Source organism: Daucus carota, chromosome 6 (assembly GCF_001625215.2).
Source record: "Daucus carota subsp. sativus chromosome 6, DH1 v3.0, whole genome shotgun sequence".
NCBI classification, from domain to species: Eukaryota; Viridiplantae; Streptophyta; class Magnoliopsida; order Apiales; family Apiaceae; genus Daucus; species Daucus carota.
The window spans coordinates 31,899,680-31,913,130 of record NC_030386.2 but is presented as its reverse complement, the minus strand read 5'-3'; the positions used below and the strand labels follow the sequence as shown (position 1 = coordinate 31,913,130).

The following is a 13,451-nucleotide window of genomic DNA, read 5'->3' as shown; positions in this document are numbered from 1 at the left end:
GAAAGTCGAGAACCTGGACATCTACAGTGACTCTATGATTGTGGTACAGCAGGTGAAAGGGGGGTTCCAGTGGAATGGGATCCAAACTGATGCGTATATTCAGCTGTGCAGGCGTTTAATGGGATGTTTTAAAGAGGTACACCTTGAAAGGATCCCAAGGGAGTTCAATGCAAATGCAGATGCACTGGCAAAACTGGCATCACAAAAGGAAGCGGTCCTCCTGGGGGTAATTCCTCTAGAAACTCTGAAGCGCCCTAGTGTTCCCGAGATAGAGGAAACAGGGGCAGCTGTGATAATGGCAATTGGTGATGATGGGGACACCTGGATGACCCCTATTCTGCGGTTTCTTAAGGAGGGCACTCTGCCCGAGGACAAAAATGAGGCCAGGCGCCTCAGGTACAAGGCTGCCCGTTATGTGATCTATGATAATGTCCTCTACAGGAGAGGCTTCAACTCCCCTCTCCTCAAGTGCATCGATGGGGAGGAGTGCAACTACGTCATGCGAGAAATACATGAGGGAATTTGCGGCAATCACTCGGGGGGTGGTTCCCTCGCCCAAAAGATTGTGCATCAGGGGTATTATTGGCCCACTATCAGGCAGGATGCTCAGGATTTTGCTCGCAGCTGCAACAAGTGCCAGAGATATGCCAACTATAGCAACCTACCAGCAGCCAGACTCACGTCCCTCTCTAGCCCTTGGCCTTTTGCTATGTGGGGAATTGACTTGATCGGTGAACTTTCCAAAGCCAAGGGGGGAGTTAAGTACGCTGTGGTGGCTGTGGATTATTTTACCAAATGGGCAGAAGCTGAGCCTCTAGCCACTATCACTGCCAAAAAGATAAAGGACTTTGTGCATAAATCTATTGTGTGCCGCTATGGGATCCCCTACAAGCTCATCTCAGATAATGGCAAGCAATTTGACAGCAAGGAGTTACGGGACTTCTGTGAGGCACTTGGCATAAAAAAGGACTTCTCAGCCGTCTGCCACCCTCAGTCCAATGGCCAGACTGAGGCCATCAATAAGATTATCAAACACACCCTCAAGGCCAAGCTGGAAGAAGCCAAGGGTGATTGGCCTGAGGAGCTCCCCCGGGTGCTGTGGTCCTACAATACCACGCCCCGGAGCACAACCGGTGAGACCCCTTTTTCTCTCACATATGGCTGCGAAGCCATGGTCCCGGTTGAGGTAGGAGCTGGCTCTTTCCGCAGAGATCACTATGACCCCGAAGCAAATGAGGCCAACCATCGCCTCTATCTGGATATGATCGAGGAAGTGAGGACGAACTCCCAAATCCGGCTAGCCTCCTACCAACAGAGGGCCGCTAGGCACTATAATGGGAAGGTGAAGGATCGTCCCCTTCGTGTTGGAGATCTGGTTCTTAGGAGGGTCATGCCAAACACTAAGGTGGCTGCACACGGAGTTTTTGGGGCCAACTGGGAGGGGCCCTACAAAGTCAAAGCTGTAATCTGGGGAGGCACCTACCACTTGGCGGACATGAATGACAAGATGGTTCCTAGAGCATGGAATGCGGAGCACCTCCGCAAGTACTATCAGTAGTTCCTTCTTGGTTCAGACTTCACATGAATATTATTCATCTCAAGTCTAGGGGGGTAGTGATCATATAGACGCCTCCTCTAGTACTCTTTATTATATTTAAGCAGTGGGGGCTTGTCCCACATATCTATCTACGCATTTAAATTCTAGTGAGCAGTGGGGGCTTGTCCCACGTATCTACTTATGCATTTGGATTCAATAATAGCAGACTTTTGAAGTATTATGCTCTATAATATGTTCCATCCCGATTTCTTTTTATCATGTAAAGTTGTACGCGTATGTATGTTGCAATAAGGGCGATTGGCTCGTGAAAACGACCCCCCTTTTTTGCATAGCGTTGCTGTGCGACCCCTACCTTAGGCTCGCATAGCGAACCTGACTAAGTTACGACTACAGTGAGGAGGCGACCCCCTACTAGTTAGGTGTGGACACCTCTCATGTGTCATAACTGTGGGGACCAGCTAAACAAATACTACATACTTGTCAGAATAATGGGACGTGTCCCCCCTGTTGTTATTCCCTCAGGGAGCGGACACGACCCCTTAACTACATGACTACAGGCAAGGGGCTCGTTGCGCGACCCCAAAGAACTTGTATGAATTCGGAAAAGAAGTGCCTACCATTGACAACGAGGAAAATAATGAACATATATTCATGCTTCACCAGTGACCCCCTCTTGGCGAGGAGAAGTCACACTCAACTGCCTGCTGGCAAAGCGGGGCCAGGATCGCGTTGCGACCAGGGGCTCGCCAAACGATCCCTTTTTACCAAGGAGGGGCCGCGCTCAGCGACCCGCAGAACCTGCGAGCCGACACCTGCAAAGAAAGTGAGGAGGCTGTACTTGGAAGCATAAAACAACGAACAAGGGGTACAAACATGTGCAAAATTATAAGCAAAAGTAGTAGTTGAATTAAAAGTAGGGGTCGCTAAACAGCGACCCGGGAGCCGTTGTCTGAAAACAAGAAGTTAAAAGATTATTCACAAATACATCTGTGGAGCGTTACAGGGCGCCCACCCCCCTTGAGTCAAAGTTCCTAACAGTGAAGAAAAGGAGAGAAGGTTTCTGATCATGGATCCGCTGGGGGATTCTGGCCATCTTGGTTCCCAGCCTCACCTCGGTTGGCGACCTCCTCCTCGGCCCGCCTCGCAGCCTCATCTTCTTCCATTTCTGCCCTAAGGTCGGCAGCATAGCGAGCCGTGGCCTCGCCCATCTGGGACCAGTCAAAATCAGGGAACACTCGCATGAACCCCTTCATGAATGAGACCTGTCCAGATACCTTGGCCTCGCGGAGCATAACCGGCTGATTCGTTTTCATAGCCGCCAACTCCTCGGCGAGGCTCTCCCCATTTCGCACGGCAGCGGCCCGGGCCTCGTCAAGCTTCCTGTTCTCCTCCTCAGCAGCCTTCAGCTCTTTCTTGACATTGTCGAGGTCGTTTTTGAGCTTAGAAGTGGCCTTTTCCACAGCATCCTTCTGGGCATCCTTCAGCTGGGTAATTTTAAGAGATTGGTCCTCTACCCTCTGCTTAAGGATCTTGTTGTCCTGGGCCAGCTTACCCTTGGTCGCAGCGAGCCCTTTCAACTCCCTGGCGTGCGAGGCCTGGCGGATGAACGCCTCGCCGAGGAGCTTGGTTAGGATGGAGTTATTCTCCTCCAGCGGCGAGGTGGTCCAGGTGAGGACCTCAGACTCACTGGCTGTGCCATAGCCATACTTGGAGAAGGTGGTCGCGACCCCTCCGATGATAGGTGTGGCTACCGGGGGGTCGCCAGGAACAGAGGAGGTCATAGCTGCAGGAGGGTCGCCAAGCTTGGCTCGAGGGAGGACGCCTCGCATCTGCCATGAAGCCCTTGGGGGCCGCCTTCTTCGTGCTAAGGATAGCGAGGTCGTCATCGTCTACAGCAAAAGGGACCGGGCCTCGGGGCTTGGTGGACTTTGACATCTCTGCAACACAGAAGAACGACCCATCAGCACACAACAAGAATAAATATGTACAAGGGGATGCTGAGATAATGAGTATACAATGGGCAAATAAAAAGAACCAAGCATGTAAAAGATGGCAATTAAGAGTACACGAGCCGAGGGCTCGCTCAGTTCTTCAAAGCGAGCCATCGGGCACGCGTCGCAATAGTGCATACTCTCTTTCGCGGGGAGCTTCCCCCTGGCCTTCTCGGTTAGCGAGGCCTTAGTGACCTTGGGCACTTTGGGGGCTCTAGGGGCCTTGGCTGCGACTTGCTTCTTCTTGGTCATCCTCCGAGGAGCTCTGTCGGTGGTCGGGTTAAGAAAACCGTATTTTATCAGGTTCTCCTTGGACAACAACTCCCTTACATTCCTTTTTTCGGGTGGAAGGGAGAGGACTTGGTCAGCGACCCTCTTCTCCTCGTCCCTGAGAGTGGTGCGGGTCGGGGCTACTGCGAGGACACATGACTTTAAAGGGTCAGCATCGGAATCATAAAGAAAAATAATATAGGCCTCGCATGATGGGTCGCATAGACAGAAAAGGGACACTTACCAGGGTTATAATTGAAGGTGGTCTTTACCCGAGGCACGTCATACGCGTAGAAAAAAGGCTCCTTCCACATGCCTGAGTTGCTGGGGGCCCCTATGAGTAGGTTCCTTCCGTAGAACTCGGGCCACACCGAAAAATAAACGTACCCGAAGTCCTTCTTAGGGCATCGTTTCAATTGAAGGAAGTACCCCAGAGTTCGGGCATCCAGAGTGCCGAACCCCTCTTCCTTATAAATAATGTACAAGGCGATCATGGAACGATAGCCATTGGGGTTGATCTGGATCGGGGCAAGTTGATACGCCTCGCAAACTTCAGCTAAAAAAGGGTGGAGGGGCGAGGCGACGCCAATCTTTACTAAGGCGGACGAGAGAACGAGTCTGGGCACCCTACCCCCGTTCTCCCCAAAATTGAACCTATAACATCTTTGGTGGGGTCGCGGAAGAACGAGGCGACCCCCCAAGTTGTACTGATCTGCGAGCTCGGCCAAGTCCCTCTCGCTTAAGGAGGTTGAAATATCCTTACAGGCCAGATAGCGAGGCGACCTAGGCCTCGCAGACGACGAGGCGTCATCTTGCAGGGCCCCTGAGTAGATGGGTCCCTCCAGTTCGGGTTGAGGGGTCGCTTTATACGGCTCCTCTGACTCATCAGGAATGAAGTCGTAATTGCAATAATTTATGGCTCGCGTCACGTCCTCCAGATCAGCTGAGTTGGCCTCGGGGCTCGCAAACTCATCCAGATATTCGGGCTCGGGATCGCCCTCTTGCCATTCTCTATCTTCGGACCCCGAACTGCTACCATCAGACTCAGCCTCGTAATAAGCCCGCCCAAGGGATGAGTCAGTGCTGGAGTCATGGGGGCTCGCATCTCCTATGTCCGAGCCCTCGCTGTTGGGCCTTCGCCTCTTCTTTGCCCGCTCTTGGGCGAGCAGGCTCTGGATCTGGGCCTCTGCCTCGTCTTTGGATAAGATGCGAGGCGACCCCTCTAGGGTGGAAAAATCGAAAAGACCGCCCTCTGGATGGGAAGGTCGCTTCTTCCTCCAACCTTGAGGATCCCTTAAAGAATGGAAATCCTCATGCGACCAGGATTTATCAAGATACAGGTGCAGGCCTGAGGATCCGCTCTGCATTGAGGATTCCAAACGAGCGACCTCTCTGATGGCCTCATCGCTCAAAGGGTGCTCAGGATAGGGGGCGCGAGGAACAGGCCCGGGAGCATCATGCTCGCGAGGACGACGCACGAGCGGAGACGGTGGGGGAGACGAGATCCGGCTCGCTTCGCTCTCAGACATCTGCAAAGAGATGGTGGTTAAGTGTGTGCCTTAAAGAAGAAGGGAAGACTAGTGTCCTCACATCACACCCGCTTCGGCCCTATATGCTAAATGAGGGTCGTCATGCGACCCCAAGGTAAGAGAGGGGTCGCACAAGCAGGGGTCGCAAGACGAGGACACTGCGCCCCGAGGCGAGAGGCCTCGCGTGATCAACAATAATGACGTAAAAAGTACATGCAAGTGTGTCGAGCATAAGTATAATAAGATAAAGAAGGGGGACTCACTTTTGGGTTCAGGAGAAGAAGATGTAGAAGACTCTGGGGTCGCTTCGCTTGATGTCGAGGCGGGACTGCGGTTCGCGAATGTTGTAAAAACTCTGATGCGAGCCAGGACTTTAACGAGGCGCAGCAGAAAGTAGTGTTTCAAGATTGTCGGAAAATGACAAATGATTACAAATCATTGCCATATTTATAGACGGAGGAGAGAGATAGGGGGGTTGGACGCGTGGCACGCCCTCATTGGTCACCTCCTCAGTTTCCATTGCCAGCTGTCCGACCGTTATAACATGTGGGGCCTCGCTCCACCTGGCCTCGCACCAGTTGGGGTCGCTCCACCCGGCCTCGCATCTTTGGGGTCGCTCCACCCGGCCTCGCATATTTGGGGTCGCTTTCTCTGGCCTCGCGCCTACAAAGGGTCGTTATCAAGGTCCTCGCGTGATTCGGGATCGTTCACCTGGGACCATTCTGGGGGCACTACGAAATGACTCGCCAGAATTGGGTTCGTTTTCCTTCGCTCTTCTGCACCCACATGTCCTCGTGAAACAGAGGCCTCGCTGTGATTCTTCCCCGCATCCCTAACAACGGGCAAGAATCGGGGGGTAGTTGTTATGCCCAAAAATCGGCATGGGCCTCGGCAGGCCCATAATCAGGCATGGATCACCAAGGTGGGCTCCTCCACCTATATTTATGAAGATCTATCCAGTTTATCCGGGATAGAGGAGGTTGGGCCGCAGATACTAGGCTCAACAGTCTGTTTGGACCAAGTCTTTTGGGCTCATCATTCTTATAAGGTGCCTCATCAATGAGGCCCCATGACTTGGAATATTAATGAAGACTTGAAGAAGAGCCCCCAGGGGGCCATCACCCTTAGGGGTCATCGTAAAGATATATCAATGGGCCTAGAGCCTCATTGCTTTATGGCCTCATGCCTCTCAGGGGTCATCACCCTAGGGCTCATTCTCCAGCTAGGCCTCTTGGCCTCATCCTTTCAACCACAAGGTGGCCTCATCAGAAGGGTCACATGCTTTATTCTACTAAGTCCTTTGGGCTCTCATCATTTAAGGCTACGCCTTCCACATCGGGTTACATCACCCCATAAACGATGAACGGGCTCCCTCGCCCCATCGAGGATGATTGGGCTCCCTCGCCCCATAGAGGATGATTGGGCTCCCTCGCCCCAAACGAGGACTTATTGGATCGATATCCATTCTCTGACCCGCTCCATGACAGCCTCTTGCCATATGGGCCTAGGCCATGCGAGTACGGGCCTCTCCAGACGGCTGCCCTCAAGGTCCTACGGGCCTGGGCTTTGATGGACCGGACTGACACTTAGCCCGTGCTAAGAAGTTTGGCCCGTAAGAACTACGTGGTAGCTTGAACCCCTATAAATAAGGGTACGTAGGCCTCTTGTGCTAATAATCTGTTTCTTGCTGAGAAACGCTTGAGAACACTTTCTCTCTTTCTCTCGAGGATCAAACACAAGATCAGCTACATCATCCATCACTTCCCGCCCCGTGTTCTTCGCTGTTCCTTCCGGAAATCACTCGGGTACCCACATCTGTTGTTAACCAATTTCTCCCGTTAACAACCACCACCATTACCAGTCCAATACATTCTCCAGAAAAGCAGAGCAGAGGGATCCATGTTTCCTACCAACTAGCTACCAACTCATATACATTAGAGATGCTTTAACAAACATATTGCTGGTAAATTATTGGATTCACCACTTGCCTATCTAATCTCTTCTGATTTCTAAATTATGATATGACATATTCGGGGTATCCGGAATTCTGTTGTTATTTTACAAAATATTGAAAAATATGCGAACTTGACATTTATGTCATTGGGTCATGATTCGGTGTTTATAACTAATTTCTAGTAAAATTCGAATATCAACTTAAAATTATGCACGTAATATAAATCTTCCCCTCTCAAGTTGACGTATGTCGGTATATACTTTTCTTTCCGTTGCGATATTTTGTGAAATCTGTTTTATTGTGTAGGTCAGCAGACCAAGCGAGCTGGTGTCGAATTTGATTGATAGATACACTTATTATGCGATATATATTTAGCACGACATATCAGTATCAGTACAGTGCAATTTTTGTTACGTCTATTTATTGTTGTACATACTGTACTAGAAGTCTAGAACTGTGCATGCGTGGTCTCGCAATCCACAATAGGGCCTTTTTCTTTGTACAAATCATTTTTTTTTAGCACAATATCGTCAGCAAGTTCTTTACAAGTTTATGCCGTCGTGCTCAGACAACTAAAACAATTTTTTTAAGGCTTATTCGAAACAAGTCAAACAGGTCCCAAAATAAACCTCAACAGTTAAAGCAAGTCCAATGATGATGTTAAAATAAGTGTAGCTATTGTTATAATTTGAAACCAAAAAGTAGTTTTTAGTGTTAAAATAGAACTTATGGTCCAATGGTAAATGCAAAATAGCACCAAACATATCCAAATAAAGCTATATTCTAATTACATAATCTTAAAGTACATAATTATATTTGTCATTATTACTTTATTAATGCATTTTGTCACTTGCATGCTTATGTGGCAATTATAGCAACATATATACTTGGTTCTATATTTAGCATCAAGTATAGCATTTTGTTATTTTACATTCAAGTTTAGCATCTCATTGGAGTTGAGTTATTTGCTTGGATGCTATATTATAACAATAACACCTACTTTAGCATCACCATTGGACTTGCTTTTAGCAACTTAAACTTTGAGGTGAAATTTTTGAGCATATTGCATCTTACCCTTAGCGAAATCCTATCATACCAGCGGAATATACCGAGCAAGTTTGGTCGATGTCAGAAATGTTGCATGTTAGTCAGAATTAATGTATAGAGCTTGTGCTTTAAGTCTTGAGGTGAAATCAAATAATCAATACAACAGGCTGGCAAACAACATAGTGATCTGTCAACTAATATACTCCAATGAATCCAATGGTGATGCTAGACTTGATCAAATCTAGACGGATAGATAGATAAGTAATGTTTCTTCGGGAGCTGAATGCGGATCGGATGTGAAAAGACAGGGTGAACAAGGAAATGATCAAGAATTCCGTGGTTGAGAGAGAATTGCCACCCAGAAAGAAGCATGGGAGGGAGTTATTAGTTACCAGAGGTTGGGCCTCCCCAGCTTAGTTTGCACGTGCAAACGCTTCTCTTCTTGTCAGGCCATTCGTGTAATCAATAATGAGTAATCAACATGTTCTGCAGAATTACTGTTGTTCCTGATATTGAAGCCTCAGAACTCATACCAGACATTGGAAATGTTGTTGTGAAACTAAACTTCTCTGTTCTAACCAAAAACTAAAATTTGCCTAGTACAATCTTGCAGGCAAATAAGCTAATGGGACACTTCTTTTTGTTATAAATCATATTCTTTTCTTATCAATAAAGAAAAAATAGACTTCAGACTACCAAGTCTGGTTTATCCAGTTCAAACTTTAAACTCTGAATTTCTTATCAAATAAGTTGGCTGGCTTCAGTTTGAGCTCTTCTAACCAATTTTATTAGTAAAATTTTTGTAAGAATGTTTAGCACCTCATGCCACTTCATCGAACACCCCAATGACATCCCTACATCTCCAATAAAATGCTAAAAAGGATGTTTTGTCACGTGACGTTGACACCCCTTGTTGGAGATGCTCTTGAGTCTTGAGATTATCTTTCTCATCATTTTCTCATTTTCTCATTTTATTTCAATTTTCATCTTATGCATTGATTTTGAACAAAAACATATATATCTTATAAGATTTATTGTTATTTTGTGTAATAATCAACTAAAATCGATTAAATTTTCACCAAAACATAAATAAGTCATTTTATATGTTTAAGTGTTCTGCTATAGTCATTTCAAATCTGTTAAACATACTTACAAAATTACAAGGACCAAAGTGTAAATCTTTTTTCAATACATCTATGTACACTGCACTCTCCCTCACTATTGATAGATAGAGGTGAAAGATATTTTGTTTTCATGAATTAACATACTGGTCGGAAGGTAGATGAGCAAACTAGTATCCTGATAGGTGTTCACAACATGCATGCTCCTGTATCTGTGGCCCTAAAACTTCTCTACGTAAACCTTCAACACTTCTCATCACCAGAATTTCTATTACTAACTAGTTCATCATCTGTTAAACTGGTTTAATCCCAAGAAAACTCTCCCCAGTCCCCCGCGATTACTCCAGAATGATAACGACATTAATAAATTGGAGAGTTCTCTAAGCATCTACAGGCAGATGTGCTCTTGCACTTTTTATTTCAAGTTGGAGGGTGAGTAACATAACAAGTCAATTGAATTTAATACACAAAATTGCCATGGACAGAACAGAGTGTCTGAGGATGACATTCAGTGCTTCGGTTTCTAGATTCAATTATCCACGTACAGATAGCGACTCACACTGTATCAAGGGGATGAACCCTTTCATTGTGCACGGCTGGGTATCGATAACAACATTTATCACTATCTGCAAACATCTATCATAGCTAACATGTAACATGTTCATTCAGAATCGGAACTACACTGCAACTTCCACGTATGTTGTGCACAATATAAGATGTGTCGCAAACACATCCATTCAATCTCTCTACCTCTGATGCAACACGGTTTACATGGCCCGTTTAATTTGCTGGTCATTATCCACATAATGCATGACCCCAGGGTAACTAAAAATATCTCCAGAAAATAGTACCAATCTTACGGTTCTAGCAAAGCTTAGCTAATGTATCTAGACATCTCCTGCGTAGACAAGGCCAGTTTCCACTCGACAAAAACTTACAGAAAATAAATATGAAACTCAAGTAGAATTCCTTTTGCTTTTTCAACAATACTCTTGTCAAATTAAATTTAGTTAATGTTAAAGTGATCTTCAGTTGTAAATTTAGGATAAACAAATCTTCTTAAAATAATTCTGGAGAGCATGTAGAATCGTATGGAGTCGGGGCCTAAGAGATGAGGCCGGAGATTGGCTTTTAAAAAACAGAATCTCCAATACTTACAGTAGTCTCCCATGGATCAACCGTCCATCTCAGTAAACCCATATCTCTAGCAGTCTTCCCGTAACTTTTTGGCTTCTCTCCAGCATGTAAAGTCAGAGCAAACCGAGATAAATTTCTCCCATTCAACCCTCATGGATAAGGTAATGAGCAGACTGCAGATACATACCTAAAACGGGATAAATATCAAGTTGGTGACTCGTTTCGTCCAAATATATCAATTGAGTGAATGATTTCCAAATTGACTCAAATTAGACACTCATTAGAAAAATTTGTATCAAAAATATTACTCTATCGTTAGTCGAAATTTTGAAAGTACTGTATATTGAGTTTCGCACATTTTTTATGAATGGTATTACATCCAAATGAAAGATTCCGAGTTCTAGTATTTTAGATAATATTTTTAGATTTTTAAAATTTTAAATCCTATTTATTTTTATTTAAATCAAATAAAACAATCAAAAAATTAAAATAAATAGTTGATTAAATTTTAAAAATCTAAAAATATTAGCAAAAATAGTAGGATTCGGAATCTTTCATTTGGATGTAATACCATTCATAAAAAATGTGTGAAACTCAATATATAATATTTTCAAAATTTCGACTAACGATAGAGTAATATTTTTGATACAAATTTTTCTAATGAGTGTCTAATTTGAGTCAATTTGGAAATCAGTCACTCAATTGATACATTTGGACGAAACGAGTCACCAACTTGATATTTATCCCTACCTAAAACAGTACACTGCAGGCTATCCAATTTATAAAGTGAATAGCAATTAAATCATTCTTAATAAGCAAATCAGTATTCTGTCAAACTTTCATACTTAAATGAAGTTCTAAGCTATAATCCCTGGCCTGAATAGAGTTCACCTCAACGTTATTTTTAAAAGTACTCTTAACTTATTCTCGTGCACTATCACAATCTCAAATCTCTCTGAAAGCTTATCGGACTGTTGAATGATTTCACTTGATCAACTCTCTCTCAATGTATTTATAAGAGGATCAGATTCAGTTCTTTTTGGAAGTTCTGAAATCAGGACCCAACTAGATTAGAAAAGAACAGATAAGATATGCAATAGGTATGGGATAAACTTCTCGGGTAAAGTGAGATGCGCACTTGTAATTACTAGCATGTTACAAACAGATATTGTAAAATAATAGCGCAAGTGCTGATTTTGCAAATCATGGAATTTTATGGCTTCGTATAGTGTTCGTACATATTCGTATGAAAATGCACTAACATGAAGCGAAATCAAGTACAGCATGGCAACGCGCAGACATCTAGCACATTAAAGTTTCTGTTTTAGTCTCACTCCCACTTAACTAACCAGACATATCACCTATCAATAAATGTTCTTTACATAGTGGCTCTTTCAAGTCCTGCTGCTGCTATATAAACTCTTGTTCAGTTTTTTATATGACCATCTCAACATTTCTCTTAAGTGCTTTCTCTAAAGTGGCATATCTTGATATAATATAACCACTACTCAAACCATCCTTATCTCACTCTGAATCTACATTCTGTGAAAACATATACATAAAGAATCTAAAGATGAAGATTTTTAAGCAATTCATTAACAGGTGGCAAAAGATGGGTAATAGTGTCGAACCTGCTGCTGACTGTGACAACTGCTGCCAATGGGCTTTGTGGCGCTTCAGGCATCAAGAAGAAGACTGCATTCCCAGAGATGTCCCAAAGGGTCACTTGGTTGTTTATGTTGGTAAAGAGTACAAGAGATTTGTAATCAGGATCAGTTTACTTGAGAACCCGCTCTTCATGGCACTGCTTGATCAAGCTCGAGAGGAGTATGATTTCACAGCTACATCTAAGCTCTGGATACCCTGCAATGAGGATGTCTTTCTCAGTGTTGTTCGATGTGCAAAATCTCGGAAACATCAAAATGTCCTGCTGACTCTGAGGGGTCAGTCAACAGAGCTCTTCACTAAATTCTATTCTTGATTGTAATCTTAAATTTAGATTGCTGAATTCTTGTATTGTGTGCCAATTATTGAAACTGTATATCTTATCTTACCATTGTGCTTCAAAGCAAGAAATATATTATCAACTTAAGTAAAGAGTATTTGGAACCTAATATGGTAACTTAGGGAGCTCAGAAGCCACAAAACAGAAGGGAAAGGAAAGGAAAAAATAGTCCAGTAATACAAGAGGCCAGTGCCAGTCCCCTTGGCCTTCACCATGCATTGTAGATTTATTACTGTGTAAAGAGCAACCGAAAACGAATACAATCACACCGCCGAAGAGAGAATCTACATTGCCTGCAAAAGAAATCTTTTAATCACTACTGGTCTACTGCATTAGAGAATTATATATTTTGTACCTTAATAGCAGCAACCAAGTTCAATACAACCCGACTTGTTTATAGCACATACAAGGAGTTACCCTCTCACTTTTTTCCCTTAATAAATATCATGAATGTTTAAAGGGAAACCAGATATAGGTTTGTCACTCAAGCTAACTGGCACAGTGGTATCTTTTCTTCGCACCAGCAATCCAGATCAAAATGTAAAAACTTATGGAACTGAAAATATATGCAGATGAACATCAGGGTCAGATATGCAATCATACTTCTTGTTTAAGACAAGTATTTGAAAGAAATTATACTGTCGGTAAGTGGTATATTTGACATTGATTAAGGTGTGGTTACATCCCTACTTGTAATTTTCTCAGTTTTAGAAGATATGAGTCATGGTTTTATCCATATACCAGTTCTCTTTCACATCCTGATAAACGAGATGCATTACGCTCACCAGGGCAGAACCACAAATGCACCAACTAGTAGCTATGCCATGACATATACAAAC

At 44.3% G+C, this 13,451-nt stretch overlaps 1 protein-coding gene across 1 annotated transcript; it reads left to right on the top strand.

Annotated features, from left to right (window-relative positions):
* The first annotated feature begins 11,973 nt into the window (after positions 1-11,973).
* Positions 11,974-12,689, top strand: LOC108226878 (indole-3-acetic acid-induced protein ARG7). The gene has a single exon (XM_017401871.2). It carries the CDS (start codon positions 12,181-12,183, stop codon positions 12,586-12,588), a length of 408 nt encoding a protein of 135 aa, XP_017257360.1. The 5' UTR covers positions 11,974-12,180; the 3' UTR covers positions 12,589-12,689.
* Positions 12,690-13,451: the final 762 nt, after the last annotated feature.

Bases quoted from the DNA above. Each gene is read 5' to 3' on its own strand.
- LOC108226878 (XM_017401871.2), top strand. From the start codon at position 12,181: ATGAAGATTTTTAAGCAATTCATTAACAGGTGGCAAAAGATGGGTAAT.